Source organism: Triturus cristatus, chromosome 2_2, assembly GCF_964204655.1.
Source record: "Triturus cristatus chromosome 2_2, aTriCri1.1, whole genome shotgun sequence".
In the NCBI taxonomy this organism is placed as follows: domain Eukaryota; kingdom Metazoa; phylum Chordata; class Amphibia; order Caudata; family Salamandridae; genus Triturus; species Triturus cristatus.
The window spans coordinates 293,307,921-293,330,157 of record NC_140582.1 but is presented as its reverse complement, the minus strand read 5'-3'; the positions used below and the strand labels follow the sequence as shown (position 1 = coordinate 293,330,157).

Below are 22,237 nucleotides of genomic sequence, written 5' to 3'. Positions count from 1 at the left end.
CCTGGCAGAGGAGTGGGAGAACTTGTTGGAGGGTTACCATGTGAAAATGGTCTGAATGTATGTATGCATTTAGGGGCCGGAGGTCTAGAATGGGCCGTAGAGTCCCGTCGTTCTTTGGTATCAGAAAGTACAGAGAGTAGACCCCTAAATTTTGCTGATTGACGGGGAACTGCTCTATAGCTTGTTTTTGCAGGAGGGAGATTACCTCCTGTTTGAGCAATGTGGTGTGTTCTTGCGACATTGTACGGTGCTTGGGTGGAATATTGGGTGGGGTAGAGGTTAGTTCGAGACAGTAGCCTGACTGAACAATTTGTGTCACCCATTTGTCTGATGTTATGGTCTCCCAGGTGGGAAGAAAATGCGTAGTCTGCCCCCGACTGGAGTGGAATGGTCTGGGGGGAGCGGGGGAAAGTCATTGGGCGGGCGGTGTGGCAGAACGGGTGGTGTTGGTTTTGCCCCTGCCCTTAATATTGTTTCCTCTATATCCACCTCTTTGATAGCCCTTCAAGAAGGTAGACTGAGGAGGGGACTTGTAGGAAGTAGAGGCGCTATCGGCAGAGTAACCTCTGCCTGTGCCACGAAAGAAGGAACGACAAAATGAACGTCTAGGGGTATGGGATTGTAATGCCCCCATAGACTTTGCTGTATCCGTGTACTTTTTAATTTTCTCCAATGCTTCGTCAACCTTTGGACCAAATAGGTGTTGTTGGTCAAAGGGGTGATTTAATATAGATGCCTGGACTTCTGGCTTAAACCCTGAGACTCTGAGCCAGGCATGACGACGAAGCAAAACACTGGTATTTATAGCTCTAGAAGCTGTGTCTGCTGCGTCGAGGGCACATTTAATTGAGGTGTTGGTAATGAGCTTTCCCTCCTGTATTAGCTCATGAGCCCTGTGTTTATGTTTGTCTGGGAGGTGTTGCATGATAGCCTCCAGCTCATCATAATGTGCTCTGTCATAACGTGCAAGCAGTGCTTGCGTGTTGGCGATGCGCCACATATTTGCAGCTTGCGAGGCAGTGCGTTTACCAGACGCATCTAAGAGCTTTGACTCCTTATCTGGTGGTGGAGCCTCCCCTGATGATTGAGAGTTAGACCGCTTCCTAGCTGTGGATACCACTAATGAGTCTAAGGGAGCAGGTCCTTTAATATATGCAGGATCTGTGGGGGCTGCTTTATATTTCTTCTTTATCCTGGGGTTTAATACCCTAGCTCTGACTGGGTCCTTGAACACCTCTGCAGCATGTTTGGTTACTCCTTTTAGCATGGGCAATATTGCTGTGGCCTTATCTTGTATGTCAAAAGTGTCCAGTAGGAAATCGTCCTCAACTGGCTCACTGTGTAATTCTACCCCATGGTAGTGTGCCGCCCGCTATATTAAGTGGTGGAACCCCAGGGAGTCCTCTGGAGGAGATGGCCTGGATGGATAAATGTGATCCTGAGGCATATCTGGTACATCGGGGTTGTGGTAATCCTCCCATGGGTCTGGTGTCCCTGGAGGTGTGGGGTCTAGTGGGGCGCCTGCTGGATCCTAATCTGGATCTCCATAATCAGGGTCTGGAGATGGGGTTGGAGAGCGGTAAGGCAAAGGTGGCGGAGATATGGGAAGTGGAGGAGGTGGTGAAGGTGGAGGAGGTGGTGGGGAGGGTACTCTGAAGGGAGATGTGGCAGAGTCCTTCCGTTTTGGTGGTGGAGGAGGATCTGGCTTGTTTAAATGTCTTTTTTTGGAAGACAAAGTTAAATGCCCAGTCTTTGGATCCTTTGTTAAAGTCTTTTGATAAGGATCTGGCGTAAATAGTTCTTCTGGCAACGAATCGTCTGTCGGTGCCGATGTTTTCGGAGCCGAGGGCTTCGATGGTTTCTCCATGCCATGCTTTTTCGGGGCCTCCGATTTCTTCAGTGCCGAGGCAGGCTTCGGCGCCGGAGCGTCGGTCCCGAGGGATTTATGTTTATGTTTTGTCGGCACCGAGAGTGCAGGTTTCGAGCCCGATGGCGTCGGAGCCGAACTGGGTGTAGTTTTCTTCGGTGCCGAAGGGTGTTTTTCGGCACCAGGAGTAGGCTGGCTCGAGCCCGAGCCGCCGGGAGACTTATGATGCTTCGACACCGGGCCCGAAGGTGGGGTGATAGAAGCTGTATGTTTGGTTTTCCCTAGGCCCGGAGGCGAAGGTGTAACCGGAGTCTCTTTCGGTGTGGGTACGGGAGTGGGAGGGGGTAGAGTACTCACGACCCTCTGCGCCGGTGTGATCTCCTCCAGGTCGGAGTCGTCGGCCTCGGAAGCGCTGACGATTTCTTCCTCCTGCTCGGTGTGCTGCTGCCCCGAAGCTCCGGTGTCGTCCCCGAAGATGTCAGGTGGAGCCGAAGTCGATGAGTGCGCTATGGTGCGTTGATCTCTTCGATCCCGGATGGTCTTTTTCGATCGAAAAGACTTGCAGGCGGGGCAGTCTCTGGCCTCGTGTTCGGGAGAGAGGCAGACGTTACACACCTGATGCAGGTCGGTGTGGGGAAATTTAGGCCCACATTTTGGGCACTTTTTGAAGGCAGTCCTTTCCATCGGCCGAGACCGGAGTCGAGGGAGGCCCGAAGGCCGGTGCCTGGAATCGAGAAGTGCCGCCGAGAGAGATGAAGATTATTTTTGTCTTAAGAATCTCGATGGACGAGGATTTTCTGTCGAAGGTCGAACTGGAAAAGTTCGAAGCCGGAGCACGAAGTATCACATCCGAGCCCGATGGCGGAAAAAAACAATCTGAGGATGGAGCCGAAGCCCATGCGCAGTACGGACCGAAGGAGGAGTCACCGAACTCGTGACTTCCAAAGACTGTCCAAGAAGAAAAACAAACTGCAAACATCCGGGCCCAACACCAGATGGCGATCTATGCAAAAGTGTATAATCTGCTGCTCATATGCCTCGAACATAAGCATTATTCTGGATTGTTTTTATAAATGGTATTCAGTTTAATATAGGCCCGTAGCCAGAAGTACACGTTATTGGGGGACATGGCCCCACATAAAGACTGCAGGTGGTTCCGGGGGGATGTAATGGTTTCTTTCTGCAGAATCTATATTTTGGTGATATTTGAAAACAGGCAGTTTTTTTTGTATATTTGGCTAATGTATGATCCTTAAGGATATTTGTAGTACCAAGGTCTGCATATTAATGCACACCTTGTAGGTTTCAAAAACACAAATTAAAAAGCATTGTAATTACAATGAAATTAGCTCTCAACATCTTGGAAATAAAATAAGTATCACATTTACATTAGTTTATGCTATTAGCATTGAAAATGCATTATATTTATATTGTTAAAAAACAATCACATTAATAAAAGCCAGTACCATTTACGATGCCAATAGCTCACACTAGTGTAAATGCAATGCAATAGATTTTGCATTTAATTTTTTTTTAGCTATTGCCATTTAAAATTACAATGCATTTTATTTATGTTTTACGAAACAAAAACAAAAAACCAATATCATTTACAATGTTAATAGCTCAAAATAATGTCAGTGCGTGACCTATTGCATTGTAAATGCTTGTTTGTTTAGGTATAATCGAGCTATTTACCTATATGCCTGACCCCTCCCTTTGATCAGTTCCATGTTACAGACTGGCCCGGAGAGTAAAAGTGGGTTGGTCAGACATGAAGGTGGACTGTGACCCAGAAACAAAGCTAGGTTTGGCAATATGGCAACACTTACTACCTGTGCGGGAAGCTTAATGCAACATTCGGCCACTTGCTGATCTTTTGTTTAAAATTGGGGACTGCCCTACTGCTCCTGTCACTCCTACACTCTATGGTAATGGTCAGAAATAATTTGTCACCATTTCCCCTTACGTTTTGCCAGCAGGGAAGTAAAAAGTATCTCCTAACTCAATAGCATAATTCCCCCGAGAATGCTTGCTGACTGTATACCATATAAAGCTGTCTGGCGGGACTCAACAGCAGGAACCCACCGTCCACAGGCTTCAGAGCAAAGGGGAATCAGCAGCAGCTCCAACCATATCAGGTAGGGAGTGAAAGGGTGACTTCAAGTAACTCACTCAATTCTAGCACCACTTTCTGTCTCTGAAAGACATGCATCTAGCCTGAAGCCTGAATGATGGGTCTGGAAGGATGTGTTTCGGGCCAATTCAGAGCTAAAGTTTATCCAACTATCGTAATCTAAAGCTCACATCGAATTTGTATGGCTAACCCCTTTTACGGTCATTCGGCACCTCCATTTGCAAACCAACACTACCTTACCATGCACGTAAACTTTTGCTAAGACTGACATCCTTTCCCTACCACTAGCAGACTGCTGAAATTTCCTCCTCCTTGACCTCAGAATCAGAACATTCCTCAAAACCCACCTTGCAAATTATCCTGAAAATCATGGTTTAAATCACCACTAGCTTTATAATACCTCACTTCATGCACATATTACATGCTCATACCTTTCAAAACGTAGCTGACCAGTAAGCCAAGCTATACAATGAGAATGCTAAAATGAGGTTTTCAAATCTCGGGTATCAAAAGGAAAACAATAATTACACATTTGTACCATTGTACGTGCCTGGAAACTAGATTAGATTTTCAATAAGAAATCCAAAATAAAGGTTTAACATGAAGCAAATTTAATCAACATAGCACAACAAATACAAAGTCAGCCAACAAAACTAGTTATTGGCCCTCTACTATTAACTGCAGCTGCATAAAAGCCTCATCTCCACAACCCTCTCCCCTGCTGACATTCCACTTGCTAATGGCTTATTACAACAGTTACAGATTGTACTCAAATAACCTGTCCGGTTATTCAGCTCTCAACATTCAAATGGATATGCTAATGGACATTTCTGCACTTTAAAGTACGGTTAAGAAAATTACATTTCTTTGGGGGTCTACTCACCCATTATTTGCACTGGGCTGGCCTGGTCAAAAGTAACAGCTTCCTTCTTGGGAAAATAAATGTTACCAACTTGAGAGGCATCCAGTCTGTATGCATTCCTGCCTATGTGCCATTAAGAAAAAAATAATAATGCATCAGTAACCAAAAGGTGGTACACAAGAAAAGGCTACGTAATGCAGAAAATGACTGAGGAGAAAAATATAAAGACAAGTCACACTTACATTGGGAAGAGATAGTAATGTATTACTTAAAATCACAGCTAAAAATAACCAGGAATTCTTCAATAAGCCCGTGCATCGAGCATGAGTTAACTAAACCTATGATATTGATGTAATAAAATTCCATGTGTTTTCTAGAATAGAATGCAGTGACATCACTGCTTTAGGTCTCATTTGTGCTATCCTGAAGTACTCTTGAAGGGTCTTGGCCTAATCAATGGTAACTATACAGTATCCATGGTGAATTCCTACTGGCGTTCCAATGAAATGAAATTGTTGAAACTACAGTTAAGAAGACTGAACTTCTCAGCAAAAGGGCTAAGCTAGTGAATTAGTTTGAATATTTATTTTGACTTGAGTGATCCCAACAATGAAGCAAGCAAAGCAGACGGTGAGCTAGAAACCAGAAGCCTCGCTGAGTTACTCTCCTCAGAATTAAAAAAACATGCCTTTTCCTTTCATAGTTATAAGTGAGCAAAGGCAAAGTCTTACCAGGTCGATCTTTGTAGAAGTCTCTCACACACCATAGCAGTTTATGCTTTCTACAATATTTCCCTTCATTCTGGTCGGAGCTGTATGTAATTGACCTCCTTTCATTTCGAAACTGCTGCCCAGCCCAATTAAGATTTCATACTCAGTCCTCCATCCCTTTCAAAGACTTCAGCAAGGAAGGTTTCTTCAGCACAGGATCTGCAAAGCGATGCCTGCCTTAGTCTTCAGGCTCCCCATTCCAGGAAGCTAAATTTCCTACCAAGCATCCATCTACGTGGTCCAATTTGGAGCATTAGGTTATGTCGCTGTAGTGAGATCACTAAATCATATTTTCCGTTTGTGATATACACACAGTAAACTTCCAACGTTTTTTGTGTGTATTTTTTAGTGTGAATGGGTCTTCTCTTTGGGAGATGAGAACCCTAACATGTTTTTTATTCGTATGCAACTTGGGGCGGGGAGGAAGACTTTTCACACTCTTCAGGCTGCACATATTATATTGTTGTACACTACTTGGATACTTGGAAAGATACACCTCTCACTTTCTCTTTGGTACAGTATGGCCTTCTACCGATTAGCAAGACTACTGCCTCTCCTTAATTTCATGCGTCAGACGGGCCATGAAAGTAAAAGAGGGTGCTATTCAAACATGGAGGTGGATTTCAGGTTTCATTAGCGTTTCAATAAGTTTGTCAATGGAAATCAGCAATATATTGTTCAGAAAAGAGGGGGAGGGAAGAGAGCCCACCTCCTTCACATTAGTTAATAGATCCTTTACACACTACTCAATATGCTCTATCAAACTCTCTACTGAAAAAGTTCACCATCTTTCATTTTCATTCTAAATAAACTTGATAGTTCTTAGAGTTGTGGTTATGCTTCAGTAGTGACAAATTACTGTAGCATTGTTCCTTATCATTGTCCCTTTCAAGATCAAGCAACCAAGCCTTGAAACTGAGTATCAGTCAACCACAACTCTATTTGCATTTCAGCCAGAAGGATATTCAAGAACCTTCTATGTATTATCAAACAGTTGGAAATAAAGTGTTATGATGTATTCAAGCTCAGGTTAGTATACAGATTATTTGGAACTCCTGCAACCACTTGGCATCACTTTGCCCATATCTGAATGTAACCATCATCAATCTTCCCTCAACTGAATCCATCATTTTGAGTTTAGAGTCAAGAAAAAGATCACATTTTTTTTTTATTTCCCCACAGCCTCATGCTGTAAAGTTAAGCAACCCAATGATTTCAGTCTCAAGCATAAAGATATGCCATTAAGACACAATGGAGGGTTAGGAGTTTAAAAAGCTGCAATCCCCATGTTTACATTTCCACCTACGATGCCATGAGGGTACAGTGTGACGACAAGTACAACTCATGTGGTTGGGCATGAGCAACTTTGGTATAGACTCAACCTCTCCTACCTCTTCTTTTTCAAGATTTCATGAGGAATATTATTAGTGCCATCTAGCCGAAGAACCACCTGCTACAAATGGGATTTGTCAAAATGTGAGTGAAGATCCGGGATGGCTAGCCCCACCACCCCACTTACCCCTTGTCCATAACTTCCTTTCTCCTTGTTCATAGTCTGCTCCACCCTACACTAGCCTAGTAATCAAGATTTTGCACTTTTAGTAACAAAATAACTTACAAATAGGCCTATTTGGTGTAATATTTTCCTTTCTTTCCTCTTGAACATAATGCTTAAAGCCATGGCACAGGGAGGCAGAACTTAGACAATTAAAAGGTGCACTTGCTTCTCCACTTTTCACAGCTTAATACGATCAACTCACTTCCAAGGTTGCCACTTTCTCTTACTTGTCTGGCAAACGTAATGGCAAACTTCTGCAAGTTAACAAAAAGGCTGCTTGTTGGGTTGGATATATACATCTTTTTCAAATGTGAACTGTGAATGTCAATCAATTCCCTATAATCTTTTATCCGTAGTTCACCGATTTTTCAGGATTCAGATTACTTAGTTTATTTTGTTCTATTTCTGTGGGTCCGTACAGCATTTATAGGTCAGGCTTTTCTTTCAGGAACAATTTGTTACAATTGTTTGCTAGGGTTATATTTGCTCTCTACTGTATTCTTTTTATTGTCAAGTCAGTTACTAGTTGAGTGAACGGAAAGCTCAAGGATAGTACATAAAAGTTCTTCGAAAATTGCCTTTCACTTGAAACACGAATTAAAACGTTGTTGAGACTTCATTTATGTTTCATTCCCCATTTGCGGCTCATTTTTTTTTTTGCTGAATGGGCTTTGTCCCTAAGGAAGCAAGGACGGACGTGTGGGACCACTGAGTATGTCCCCCACCCCCCAAAAAAAACACTCTTGGCAGAATGCTTTGCCCTAACTCAAGGATCATGCTATTTGGCCAATATGTTCCGGTATACTTGATTGGCCTACTTTTCTATTTTGGTGACTCTCAGCCTAATGTGATATGTATAGTTTAAGGTATTTTAATGTTTTGTGCTTATACATGTAGCATGTGATTATGCAGCAATACACTATTTTGATATTGATGCACATGCATTTGTTGTTGATATTCTGCTGATATTTGTCAAGAGATTTCTTTCTAGCCAAAACTCTGATATTGAAATGCTCAAGTAATAATTCTTGGGCCTGCCTTTTCTACAGGACCATGCAAATGTCACTATCTCTAATTTGATTTTAAGCAGCAGTTTGTTGAATTTACAATACACCATTATGCTACTCATGCAGCTACATTACTGCTAATAAAAACGGGGTCCTCTGCATATACCAGGGCTGGGATGCAGATACCCTGCATTGCTGGACTACTCTGAAAATTGGAATAAGATCATAATATACTTCATATACAAATAGTTTTGTGGATATTAAATAGTGCCAATGGGAGGCCTTTATTCATGAAGCAATTTTTTAAAAACTGTTTTCTATCATCAGTTAACCATTTCAGACAGTGTGAGAGTCCGTAACCTGACCATGAGATACAATTAGATACCAGGTGTTATACAGTGTTAACCCTTCCGTCCCATAACCTACAAAAGTAAAGAGCAACATGCAGTCTAATACACGAAATTTAACTGCAACCAGAAATAAATTAAACACAAAGCAATACTGCAGACTTGCAGAGCTTACTTGGAAAAACTAAGAGGAGCAATTTCATTACCTGTAAAAGGATCAGCACCACTTGAAGGAGGTACAGTATTTGATCCCGCGCCAGGGACATAGCGACCACTACCTAAAAGAATAAAAATGCAATATTTATTCGCAAACACACGTCTGCAGCAAACAAATTCTTCTCATATAAACAATTAACATTGAATGACAGCAAGACCTGCTAACTTGTATAGGAATAAAACAATCCACTGACCTTTTAAAAATTTTAACTGACGAACTTGAGAAAAAAAATTGTGAAAATCTGGCTGTTGGAACAATTAGCTAGAGAATTATCAGGAGCATGTGCTTGCAGGGAACACGCAAGAGAAGATAAATCAAAATAGAATTTGTATTTTGTTGTAATCCAAAAATCACTTCGGGACCATTACTGCTTGGGATTTTGAATTACCAACAATAACATTTTGTACAGGAAGGAGAGCATGAACTACGAGAAACAAAATCACCACGAAGGTGATTTTTCTACATCAAAGAGTAGAACTGTACCTGGTCTTCTATAATTAAATGATTATGTAACCAAGTTATTTGCCAGCTAGGAAAATGTACCAGGATAGCTAGTTAATATTCTAATGCGTTAATCAATAAAGACAGACTATTCCCCATAAAACCTTGCATTGGAAGCATTTATAGTAAAGGGCCTTTGTACCTCTTGTTCTTTTATATCATTGTTCACAAAGAATTTTACGCCAAGCTAGAAGTTGGAACTAAAAATATGCTGGTGAGGATGGCCAAATCTGTGTTGTTATGAGGGAAACACGGACTTTCAGACCTAACTCACTCGTACAGTAAATTTTCATTATGTTGTCCTTTGCTTCCTATGTCTCAAAATGTTGGAACAGATTCAATACTACTGTAAAGAGAATACAGCATGCAACTTAATCAAATTTAAATGTACAGATTTTTTAAAGACGCTCTAGACAAATAAAGCAACAGTCATCAAAAAAGTGCCCACACAGCCAAGTCCTACAAAAACCCATCTCTATCGGCAAAGGACAACCTTATTTTTTAAATATCAAAATAAATGGCTTGCTGCTATAATACAAATCATAGGAGGTCACGTAATCTACATTGAGAGAGCAGTTCTGCCGCAGATGACTCTTCCTACGCGTGGTGACTAAATTTATTCTTACGACGTAGATATTGGGAATTTCGACCGTAGAGGGTGGCCCGGTACCTCCGCGATACGCGAGGCCCCCTTCTGGGAACATGACCGGCACAGCGAGATTGTAGCCAAAAAAAATTTATCGTCTGGGACCGTTGTGCAATTTTGCCATTGGTTATTTTCGGGCCACTAAGAAAGCTGGAATAAAAAAAGGTTTCCTTTTGCCCCAGTTCTGATGAGGCCCTAACTAACCGGGCTGAAACGCGTTGGCACCACATTTTGGAGAAGCCCTAAAAAACTAGAATTAAGTGTAGAAAGGAATTGTTGAGCACAGTCTAATGATTGACGAGGGTTTATCAATTTTCCCTCTTTTGTGCTTATATCGATGGGCTATCTTCCTGAACACGGATTGCAAGTGATAATTATTGTGTTTACGTATATTGAACTTGGTGTATATACATGTTGTAAGTTGACTTTTTACATGTTGTTTATTTATCCTTCTTGATAAACATATACATATAGATATAAACACAACTTTGGACCATATGTTGGTGGTGATTTTTGAATATATAAAGAAATCATTTGGATATATATTCCAGGCGAACGAGTAATTTAAGTGTCCTTCCACAATAAGAGATTCTCAGATCCATTCCGCCGCATCATTTTTTGTATTATTAGTGTAAAGAGAATACAGCATGCAACTGAATCAAACTTAAATGTACTGATTTTGAAAGACACTCTAGACAAATGAAGAAACAGTCCTCAAAAATGTGGCCACACAGCCAAGTCCTACAAAAATCCACCTATATCGGCAAAGGCCAACTTTATTTTTCAAATATCAAAATCAATGGATTGCTGCTATAATACGAATCATAGGAGGAGAATGATATTTTTCTAAGATCATAGTGCTGTTAATCATGACATCATATATGCAATCAATTTCAATCTAATACAGACTATTAATAATGAAACTATTACATTGTTAAATTTGGGTAATAAGTTTAATAAAGTTAAAATACCCCAGCCACCATATACAATTTTTCACATCATTTCTAAAATTATCAGTTTGGGTCTTCTGTAGCTTGACCTGATCTACAAAGACAGTTTGCCTGATGTTACTCTGCACAGCTTCAAAAACTAGCATAGGAAGCATAGTAGGGCTACTATAAGAAACTCAACCAGATTTAAAAGTAATCTAAAAAATGTACAATATCTATTGGAGTATTCAATCTTAATGACAATAGCCACGCCTGTGCAAGGCTTTCACTTAATGTAGCAAATGAGCAAACACTGGAAGCCATATCATGGATCCATAGGTTAGAAAGGAATTGTTTTGGTCTTGCATGCTTTTACCAATGGAGACATCAGCTGTCCTCTCAACATGTTGCTAAAGGCTGCCAGGGCCCTAAGAAGTGAAATCAAAGAAGCATATTTTGTTTACCACATCTGATTTGAATCAAACTCTATCCCAAAGGTATTTGTAGAACTTCATCTTTTAAAAGAGTGACCGGTCCATGGTTTGAATCAATCAACGTGTAATAGAGTTTTATCGAGTATATCAAGGTCATCTGCATGCGACAATGTAAATGGTCCTGGTGGACAAAGTTTGGAGTGAAATTGTGCACAGACTAAATATAGGATTAGGTCACTTAAGATATTAGAGAAAGGGCTCCGATAGACATCCCTGCCTCAATCAAGAGGATAGAGAGATATAGCCAAGTGATAAATTACCTCCAGGTAATAACATTGTGACTCGGTAGTTTATGTGAAGATCATTCACAATACATAACAGAGGGGCAGCGCAATGCAGGTTTATCAGTTTATTCCACAATAGGAATCGGTCGCTAGTGTCAAGGCTTTCAATAAGTTCACAAATACAGAACAACACAACACTTCTACTCAAAGATTTACTAGAAAGACGGGCAAAGTGCCACCACACTGTTAACACTGATAATCTCTTTTGAAACACCATCTTTAAGGTATTTTAAATTGTCTCAAGACCATTAATTTAGTGAAAAATGGCTCTGTCAAATATCCTGGCTGGAAAATATAAAAGACTCAGGATCCAATAAATTGCCTCGATTTTATGGGCTTCTTTTTTTAAAGATCAGATTTAGGCATGAGCCCACCCAGAGTGCACATATATTGCCAGTAGTGAGCATGGAGAGAAACAGGATGTAAGTACCATTACCCAACAAATGATATTCTTTTTTTCAATATTTCAGCAGGGGACATCTGCACTCTTTGCTTCAGTCCTTTAGATCTTTTACTTTCTTTTTTTTTTTTAAATGATGCAACAAATATACTCTGAAATTTGGATAACTGATTATCTCTTCACTAGTAAAACTGCTACCTGGATACTTCCTGGGATGGATAGATATCATGGACATTGAAACCAAGCCTGCTCTTCAAGCAGACAGTCATTCGTAACAGTGGGCATTGAATTAGTTCTGATAGGAACTTAATCCCTCAAATCTATTGTTAAACTTTATGATTACCAGCGTGGCTTCCCTGTGGGTCTTTTTTAAATATAACATGTACTTTTTATTTTTCCCCATCCTTAATGTACTCGTCCTCAGGCCTAAAACAAAGGAGGCCAGTCTGCTGCCTCAGGTTTGCCAGGAGCTCATTACGGCTTATGAACAAGTCTCCACTGCAACCGGACATAAGGACTGAACTAGTGTTTTTTAGAATACCAACTTGTTTTTGTGGTTGGGCTTTCCTTACAAAGAGGTCCCATAATCTCTAAATGTTCAATAAACCTGGGTGACAATATCTTCTGTACTACCTGAACACACTTCCCTCACTATTACAGAACAGCTAATACTAATAAGGCTTTCGGAATGGAGTTTTGAAATACCTCTGTTCGAAGTGTGAGAATGCCCATTTATATGTCGATGTTGGCTTAAAGGCAAAATAGGGAGACCAAGCACAAAAGACTAAGGTATAGGAGCTCTCTTTTGCCATGGCAAAACAAAACTATGGCTGTAAGGAAAAAGCATGGGTGATACCAAGTGGAGGGGGGTCTTGTAGAGCTTCTTGCAAAGCACCCGTTCAAGTGCTGCAAATTATGCTCTTCTGCATTATATGCTGTTGATATTTGCAATGATGATTTTCAAATTTAAGACCCAGAATATGCCACTTTGAATCCATTTCTGCCAATTATGCTTGACTATCAAGCAGACAATATTTACCACCGATACATAAAGCTCTCCGTAAATGTAACCAATAAATTTTGATATGCAATGGTATATGCCTTGGATTACTGCAATAAATATGATCAAATTTAGTGTCAGGAATAAGTCGTTTTTAATCCACCTCTCTGGCAATTATATGGAAACTATGATGTGAAGGAATATCAGCACCGAATCCTCCTCTTCATATAGAAGGCTGTCCAGTAAATGGAACTGTTACATTCTGATAAATATTATGAAACTCAGGGGACAAAAATAGAACGCCCAATTCCTGTAAAGGCACATTCAGATTTATTCAATTTTAAATCAAGCCAGTGTTACTACTAAATGAGTAATGTAAACTCTGATGGCTGTCATATATGTAAACTGATCGGTAATTGCAAATTGCATTACAATATCTCTATAATACTTAAAGCAGATTACCATCCTGTGACAAATATAATAAGGTCTCCTATAAACTGACTCTACGTTCCACAGCAATCGATTTGGATTAAGATAGAGGGCAGAATGGGTTGCTGATCAACTAAAGACTAGAAACAACTGAAGCTTGTTGGATTGAACGTCCCTTCTCGTTTCGACCAGAAAGGAATATGCTACTTACCAGTATGCATCTGTTCTTGGCATGTAGAGCTGCAGAGTCACACACTGAGGATAAGATCGCCATCTGGTGTTGGGCTCGGATGATTGCAGGTTGTTGTTGTCTTCGGAGAAGCCTTTGGTCACGAGGTTGGTGACTCCTCCCCTGGACAACAGTGCGCATGGGCATCCACTCCATCGGCAGATTGTTTTTCGCCATGTTGGGAAAAGATGGAGTATATAGAAAAGAAAGAAAGGATGTCCATGTGTAATGTCTAAGTAAGACGGATGCTGGAACAGATACAGGTCCCGGGGAGGCGGGCGGGCGTGTGTGACTCTGCAGCTCTACATGCCAAGAACAGATGCATACTGGTAAGTAGCATATTCCGTTCGAGGCATATGAGCTGCAGATCACACACTGAGGATAGATTATACAGCAGTGCTCCCCTTAGCGGTGGTCGCCTGTATCCGTTGCAGCAGTTTGAAATAAAGTTTTTAGGACAGCCTGGCCCACGGAGGCCTGTTGTTTGGCCTGCACGTCAACACAATAGTGTTTAGTGAAGGTATGCGTGGTAGACCATGTGGCTGCCTTGCAAATGTCTTCTAAGGGAATATTGCCTAAGAAGGCCATAGAAGCCCCTATTTTACGCGTGGAGTGCGCCCTAGGGGGAACTGTGAGTGTACGTTTAGCCTTGAGGTAGCATATTTGGATGCATTTAACTATCCACCTGGCTATCCCTGATTTGGAGATTGGGTTGCCTTTGTGTGGTGGCGCGAAAGCAACAAAGAGTTGTTTTGTCTTTCGAAAAGGTTTTGTTCTGTCGATGTAATAAAGCAATGCTCTTTTAACATCTAAGGTATGTAGGGCCCTTTCAGCTACCGAGTCTGGATTTGGGAAAAAGACCGGTAATTCTACTGATTGGTTAAGGTGGAAAGGGGAAATCACTTTTGGAAGAAATTTAGGGTTTGTCCTAAGAACCACTTTGTTACGGTGTAATTGTAAGAAAGGTTCTTCAAGTGTAAGGGCTTGTATTTCACTTACTCTGCGCAGGGAAGTGATTGCGATAAGGAAGGCTACCTTCCATGTTAGGAATTGCAATTCACATTTGTGCATAGGTTCAAATGGGGGGCCCATGAGTCTTGTTAGGACCACATTGAGATTCCACACTGGGGCAGGTGGCAATCTTGGGGGAAGAATCCTTTTGAGACCTTCCATAAACGCTTTGATGGCTGGTACCTTAAAAAGGGACAGGTGTTGCCTATTTTGCAAGTAGGCTGCCAAGGCTGCTAGGTGTAATCGTATAGAGGAATACGCTAGATTGCATCTTTGCAAGTGTAGTAGATAGCAAATGATGTTTTGGATGGAAGCATCCAATGGATGTATGTGATTATTAGCGCAGTAGATGGCAAATCGTTTCCATTTAGCGGCATAACACGCTCTAGTAGTAGGGCGTCTGGCTTCTTTTATGATATTCATACAGTCTGGAGGGAGATTGAGGTAACCGAACTCTAAGACCTCAGGAGCCAGATCGCTAGGTTCAGTGTTTGAGGATCTGGGTGTCTGATTTCTCCATGGTTCTGGGTTAACAGATCCGGGGAGAGGCGTAGCTTTTGATGTGGAACTAAAGATAGTTCCAGAAGTGTGGTGAACCACGGTTGACGTGCCCAAGTGGGAGCCACTAGTATTAGTGTTAGTGACTGTTGTTTCAGTTTGCGTACCACAAATGGAACTAGTGGGAGAGGCGGAAAGGCGTACGCAAATCTGCCTGACCAGTTCATCCATAGGGCATTGCCCTTCGACTGTGGGTGTGGAAACCTGGCGGCGAAGGTTGGGCATTTTGTGTTTTCGGGAGTGGCGAACAGGTCTATGTCTGGTTGTCCCCACTTCTGGAAGAAGGGGAGTAGAACCTTGGGGTGTAGTTCCCATTCGTGGATCTGTTGTGTGTGGCGACTTAGGAGGTCGGTCACTTGGTTGTGGATCCCTGGGAGATGTTCTGCTAACAGGTAGATGTTTTGGGGAATTGCCCATCTCCAGATTTGCTGTGCCAGTTGGGACAGTTGGAGAGAGTGTGTCCCTCCCTGTTTCTGTATATAATACAATGTCGTCATGTTGTCTGTGCGTATGAGGACAGTTTTGTTCTTTAGGTGAATTTGAAAGGATTTTAGTGCTAGGAACACTGCTAAGAGTTCCAGGTGGTTGATGTGGAGCAGTTTCTGTTGACTGGTCCATCTGCCCTGAGTGGTATGGTGAAGGAGGTGGGCTCCCCACCCCGTGAGAGATGCGTCTGTAGTTAGCACAACTTGTGGAAGAGGCTCTAAGAACGGTCTCCCTTTGGACAGGTTGATGGTGTTCCACCATTTCAGTGATCGAAGTGAGCGACTGTCCACCAACACCAGATCGGTAAGTTGTCCGTGAGCTTGGTTCCACTGTTGTGCTAAGCATTCTTGTAAGGGACGCATTTGAAGTCGTGCGTGTGGGACTATGGAGATGCAGGACGCCATCATGCCTAGGAGCTGCATGAACACTCTTGCTGGAAGAGATGGATGAGTTTGAAATTGAGAGATGAGATTTTGTATACTGGCTATCCTGGCTGTGCTGGGATAGGCAATGGCTTTGGATGTATCTATGGTTGCTCCTAGATACTGATGTAAGTGGGAAGGTTGTAGGTGGGATTTGGGGTAGTTGATAGTGAATCCCAAATCGTGGAGAGTTTGAATCGTGCGATGAGTGTGGAGAACGCATTTTTGGTATGTATTGGCTTTTATGAGCCAATCGTCCAGATAGGGGAAGACATGGATCTGTTGTCTTCTGAGATGCGCTGCCACGACTGCTAGGCACTTGGTGAACACTCTGGGTGCTGTTGTTACTCCGAATGGGAGAACTGTAAATTGATAGTGTTGCCCATCTACCACAAATCGTAGATATTTTCTGTGAGCGGGATGCATAGGGATGTGAAAGTATGCGTCCTTGAGGTCCAATGTGGCGAGGAAGTCTCCCTGTTGTAAAAGTGGGAGGACTTGTTGGAGAGTGGTCATGTGAAAATGATCCGAATGTATATACTGGTTTAGTAGTCTGAGATCCAGTATGGGCCTTAGTGTTTTGTCCTTTTTGGGAATGAGGAAGTATAGAGAATATACCCCTTTTCCCTGATGTTGAAGGGGAACTGGTTCTATCGCATGTTTTTGTAACAGGGATTGAACTTCTTGTTTGAGGAGAGAGAGATGATGCGAGGACATTGGACGTTGTTTGGGCGGTATGTTTGGGGGGGATTGTATGAGTTCGAGGCAGTAGCCAGACTGGATAATTTGTCTTACCCACCTGTCTGTGGTGATGGAAGTCCAGACAGGCAGGAATTGTTGGAGTCGTCCCCCGACCGGAGTGGAATGGTCTGGGGGGAGTGGTGGCAAGTCACTGTTTGGTGGCTGGTGAGGTGCGGGTGTTGTTGTTATTGCCGCGTCCTCGACCTTTGTTATTGTTTCCCCTATAACCTCCCCGGAAGTAACCTCTGTTAGGGGATGTTTGTCCAGAATTTTTAAAGGTGGACGTGGTCTCAGTTGATGTGTTCTTGGAGCCTCCTCTATAAAAGGAGCGACGAAAGGAACCCCGGTTCTGTTGAGACTGCAGTGCTCCCATAGACTTGGCAGTTTCATTATCCTTTTTCATTTTTTCTAATGCAGTATCCACTGCAGGGCCAAATAGCTGCTCTTGGTTGAAAGGTTGAGCAAGAATTGCGGTTTGAACCTCCGGTTTAAAACCGGAAATACGGAGCCAGGCATGTCGTCTGAGTAAGACGCCAGTATTGACCGCTCTAGAAGCAGTGTCTGCTGCATCTAAGGCGCATTTAATGGAGGCATTAGATATTAATTTGCCTTCTTGGATGAGGTCAGAGGCCTGGGACTTAAAAGGTTCAGGCAGATGCTGCATAAGGTCCTCAAGTTGGTCATAATGCGCTCTATCATACCTGGCTAACAGGGCCTGGGTATTGGCAATACGCCAATGGTTAGCCGCCTGCGCGGCGACCCGTTTGCCCGAGGCTTCTAAAAGCTTAGACTCCTTGTCTGGGGGAGGCGTTTCTCCAGTTGTCTGAGAGTTAGCGCGCTTCCTGGCATTTGATACGACTAGGGAGTCTAAAGGGAGCTGGGCCTTAATGTATGCAGGGTCTTGCGGGGCTGGTCGGTACTTTTTTTCGATGCGTGGGTTGAGCACCCTAGCTCGAACAGGGTCCTTAAAGACTTCAGTAGCATGCTTTATAACCCCTTTGATCATGGGCAGTATGTGGACAGTCTTTTGTGACTGCTCAAAGGTATCAAGGAGGAAGTCCTCTTCAATGGCGTCTGTGTGCATTGTAACGCCGTGGAATGTTGCTGCCCTATTTATAAGTTGGCCGTACCCTAGGTGGTCATCAGGAGGGGAGGGCTTGGAAGGGTAGGTAGTGGGGTCAGGCATGTCAGGTATAGGATAAGACCAGTCATCCATGGGTGCTGGGTCTGGGAACGTAAAAGGGTCGTTTGGGTCAGCAGGATCATCAAATAAATCAGGGTCCGCCCCTCCCCCTAAGTCATCATTATCATCCTGTGGAGGAGGTGAATGATAGGGAGATGGTAAAGGTAAAGGTAAAGGAGAAGCAGGAGGAGGAGGGGGGGACGGGTTAGGAGGTAAAACAGGAGAGGAAGGACGAAGTGGTGAAGTAGCACAGTCCTTTTTCCGTATGGGAGCTGGGGGAGGTGTAGTGTCCAGCTTCCGCTTTTTATATGGGATGGCAGTCACATGTCCCGTTTTAGGATTGATGTAGATCCGCTTCTGAGTAGGATCTGGTCGAAAAAGATCATCTGGCTCCGAAGGTGGTGTCTGTGACGTCCGCTTCGGGTCTTTATGAGCTTGTTTCGGCGGGGACGCAGTTTTCGGCTCCGATGATTTTTTCGGGTCCGATGGATTTTTCGGTGCCGACTGATTTTTCGGTGCCGACTGATTTTTCGGTGCCGACTGATTTTTCGGTGCCGACTGATTTTTCGGTGCCGACTGATTTTTCGGTGCCGACTGATTTTTCGGTGCCGACTGATTTTTCGGTGCCGACTGATTTTTCGGTGCCGACTGAGGTTTCGGTGCCGATTGATGTTTCGGTGCCGAATGAGTTTTCGGTGCCGATGGACTTTTAGGCATCGATGTTGAAGAACGTTTCGGTGCCGGTGGAGACTTCGGTGCCGAGGAACGTTTCTGTGCCGAAGGAGATTTCGGTCTTGGAGCCTGTTTCGGTGCCAACAATGAGTGTTTGGGTGCCGAGGGTGTTAAAGGCACAATTAGGTGAGGTTTGCTCGAGCCCGAGCCACCCACAGGCTTAGATGTCTTCGGAGCCGGGCCCGAGGGCGGGGCTTCTGAAGAGGATTTCCGGTCGCGACTGGGCCCAACTGGCGGAGTCTTGACCACTGCTTTTTTGGATGGGGCAGTGGCAGGGGGGGTGGTACTCACACGCTGCCCTGGAGTGATGAGGTCATCGGAATCGTCGGCTTCGGACACGATCTCGAGATCTTCGGTGTCGTCTTCGGGAACATCTTGAGCAAAGATGTCTTCCGGTTCTGGAGCTGGTTTGGCCATAATATGGCGTCGAGCTCTTCGGTCCCGGAGGGTCTTCTTCGAACGGAAAGCGGAACAAGCTGGACAGGTGGACTCGTTGTGTTCCGGCGACAGGCAGAGGTTGCAAACCTCGTGGTGGTCACTGTGGGGGAACTTCGCTCCACACTGGGGGCATTTTTTGAAGGGTGTCCTGTCCATCAGCCGCTTCCGGAACCGGTCCGAGTTGATGTCGACGTCGATGGAATACAAATCAAAGAGTTAAATCGATTGCTGGAAGTTTTCTGCTGGAGCGGAAAAAAGTTCATCCGAACCCAATGGCGGAAAAAAACAATCTGCCGATGGAGTGGATGCCCATGCGCACTGTTGTCCAGGGGAGGAGTCACCAACCTCGTGACCAAAGGCTTCTCCGAAGACAACAACAACCTGCAATCATCCGAGCCCAACACCAGATGGCGATCTTATCCTCAGTGTGTGATCTGCAGCTCATATGCCTCGAACACACTGGATACCTGAATAGGTGTTCTCTTCGCCATATTGGGGTCACGTGCTTATGGACCCAAAAGGAAACAAAGATGGGTGTATAAGTCCTACTCTGGCAACACCTATGAGAACGGTTGCAAAGAAGGTGGCTTGAATAAACCAGAGTTTAATCACATGGGGAATTGGTTCTGTGTACATGAATAAACACACTGCAGGAATACGCAGTGTCTGTCGATGTAGTCTATTGTTATGGATCATGCACCTATTGCATATGGACTAGATCAACTTTTGGAATGACTGATGTTTCTTCTTTTTGTAAATCTGGATTATCTAAGATTTTACTTTTGCCCTGAAGAAGTCCCGTGAGGTTGGGATGAAACGCGTAGGTTGGGCTTTGGCTGTACCTTGAACTATATGTACATATAAAAAGACAAAAATAGGGACGCAAAGAGTATTATTTTGTATAGGGAAACATTGGCTGTGCTGTCTCCTTATTAAAAGACATTTTTAGAATGAATGCATAATATATGTTCCATGCTTTAAATAATTGAGACTCTTTGTTGTAAGCTAGTAACAACTAAGATTACAGTGCTCCTCTACCTATATTTATGTTCATTTTGGTAATGCTGGGTTTTCGTAACGGTTGACCCGAAGAATGAGCACTACAGAAATAATTTGAACTAATAGTGTGCGGCGATTATATTCCACAACCATTTGGCCTGTTGCTATATAAAGACTAGAAACAGTTTAGTCTTGAGGGACCTCTCCCTATTTAGTCTGCCAAAACAAGAAATATGTGTTTTAGTTCCTTAATGGTGAAAGGTTTTGGTGCAGGATTAAAACCCAATGAAAGACTAGTTAATTGATACTGTTGACCTAAGCTATTGTTTTATTTTTCTTTATTAGGATTTGAAAGTATGCATCCCATATGAACATCTGAAGATTTTGGCTATTCACACAGTTACAAAATCTCAAAAATCTAAATCAGCGTTACCTTGCCAAAGGTGTCTAAACCTCAGAAAAGTCACACAGCCAGAACAGGTCATGGTTATCCATTTTTCTTTCATAATGAAAAACAAGAATAGATCCTTTGAATGTTGGTGCAGAAGATTTATTGCAAATGGGCAGGTCATTTCTGAGATTCTTCGAGGAAATGCTGACAACTTATGAAACTGTAACAGTGAAACAGGCAGGGTTTGAGGAAAGTTTACAGCAAATCTTTCCTTGAATACATTCAGTTCCCAATATCCCACATTCTATAACTAATGTTGCAAGTAATCTCCCATCAACTGCCAAATGAAGTCACTAATCCCAACTGCAATTCAGACTGTCAGTTACACTGGAACCATCTAAAGAGTATGCTGAAACACATTCACTTTGAAAAAACATGTAAACAGCGATTGTGAACTGAAGAAAAGTCTCAAGCTCTAGAGATTTTACTTGACAAAAGTTAGACCAGTTCTTATACTGCTGTACACAAGCTGCCACCTAGCCGGGTGCATTATCTTTGTCCTGAGACTTCGTGGTAAATGCTAAGGTGAAGATATCCAGGACACTTTAACCAGAGTACAGTAAATGCCATTCAGGAGAGTTTGAGAGAGATGCAGTTGTATGGGAGATGGTAACATTGAAAAGCTTACTTAGGGAGAAGACTGGAAAAGAAGTGTGCAGCTGAAACTCAGCAATTCTACTAAATCTCCAAGACTTTTAGATGAAAGCACTATCATCAAGTGTTAAATTCTTAACTCCTCTCTATTCGAGAATACAAAAGTGTTTAATATTTCATGGACTGCAGCTGGACCAGACAGCTCACCTCTAAAAAATAGGGTAGGAGGTAAAGGCCAATAAAGCCATAACCCTGATTTACAAGATAATAGTTAATAACACTACTGTCACGCTACCAATATCTTAAAGTGAAATGGGAAGTAGACTTTGAAGCGATAGTAGATTAGAGAGGAGGAGATTAAAGCAGAGTTGAGGTTGGTAGAGATAAAGATTCCAAACAGCGTCTACAACACCTGAATCCAACTATTCAAGTTCAGCGGATATGGCCTGGAGTGTGATTCTTATCTTACCATCTGGTTATGTCTCTGGAAAGGAGTCATACATTGCCTGACTAAGGTGGCTTACATTCCCATAGATGAGAGAGAGAAACTAATGCTCCTCTGTATCTGGACTGAGAGTTGCCAACAGTGTATACTAAATGGAGTTGTGACATAGGTCTTATGGTAGCGCATATGGACACTGTCGATTAGACATTTGGCAAGCAAATATGAATTGATGAATGGCTGGGAAAAACACGCTTATGAGCGAGGAGGCTGTCCAAAAAAGTATGAAAAGATATGGGGACTTGCAGAAGATACCATTGACCTTTTTTCATCGATACATCACCTTGAGGCATTTATCTGCTTGTACCTCTTTATTTAAGCATTTTCTGGGTCAGGGTAAATAGTTAATAATCATCCCAGGGTACCAACCGGGATTTGTTTATCTAGTTGTGGATATTGTCTCTTTTATAGTGAGTCTCACTGGAAAGTCTTCTCTTTGCAGATAG

At 42.9% G+C, this 22,237-nt stretch overlaps 1 protein-coding gene across 1 annotated transcript in view; it reads right to left on the bottom strand.

The window, feature by feature from the left end:
* Window positions 1-22,237, bottom strand: part of PLAA (phospholipase A2 activating protein) — a 164,024-nt gene that overhangs the window by 18,354 nt on the left and 123,433 nt on the right. Inside the window, exons 11-12 of the mRNA XM_085641332.1 lie at window positions 8,752-8,823; window positions 4,885-4,986 (exon numbers count right to left, since the gene is read on the bottom strand). Coding sequence (XP_085497458.1) covers window positions 4,885-4,986; window positions 8,752-8,823 — 174 coding nt within the window. The remainder of the gene's footprint in view (window positions 1-4,884; window positions 4,987-8,751; window positions 8,824-22,237) is intronic.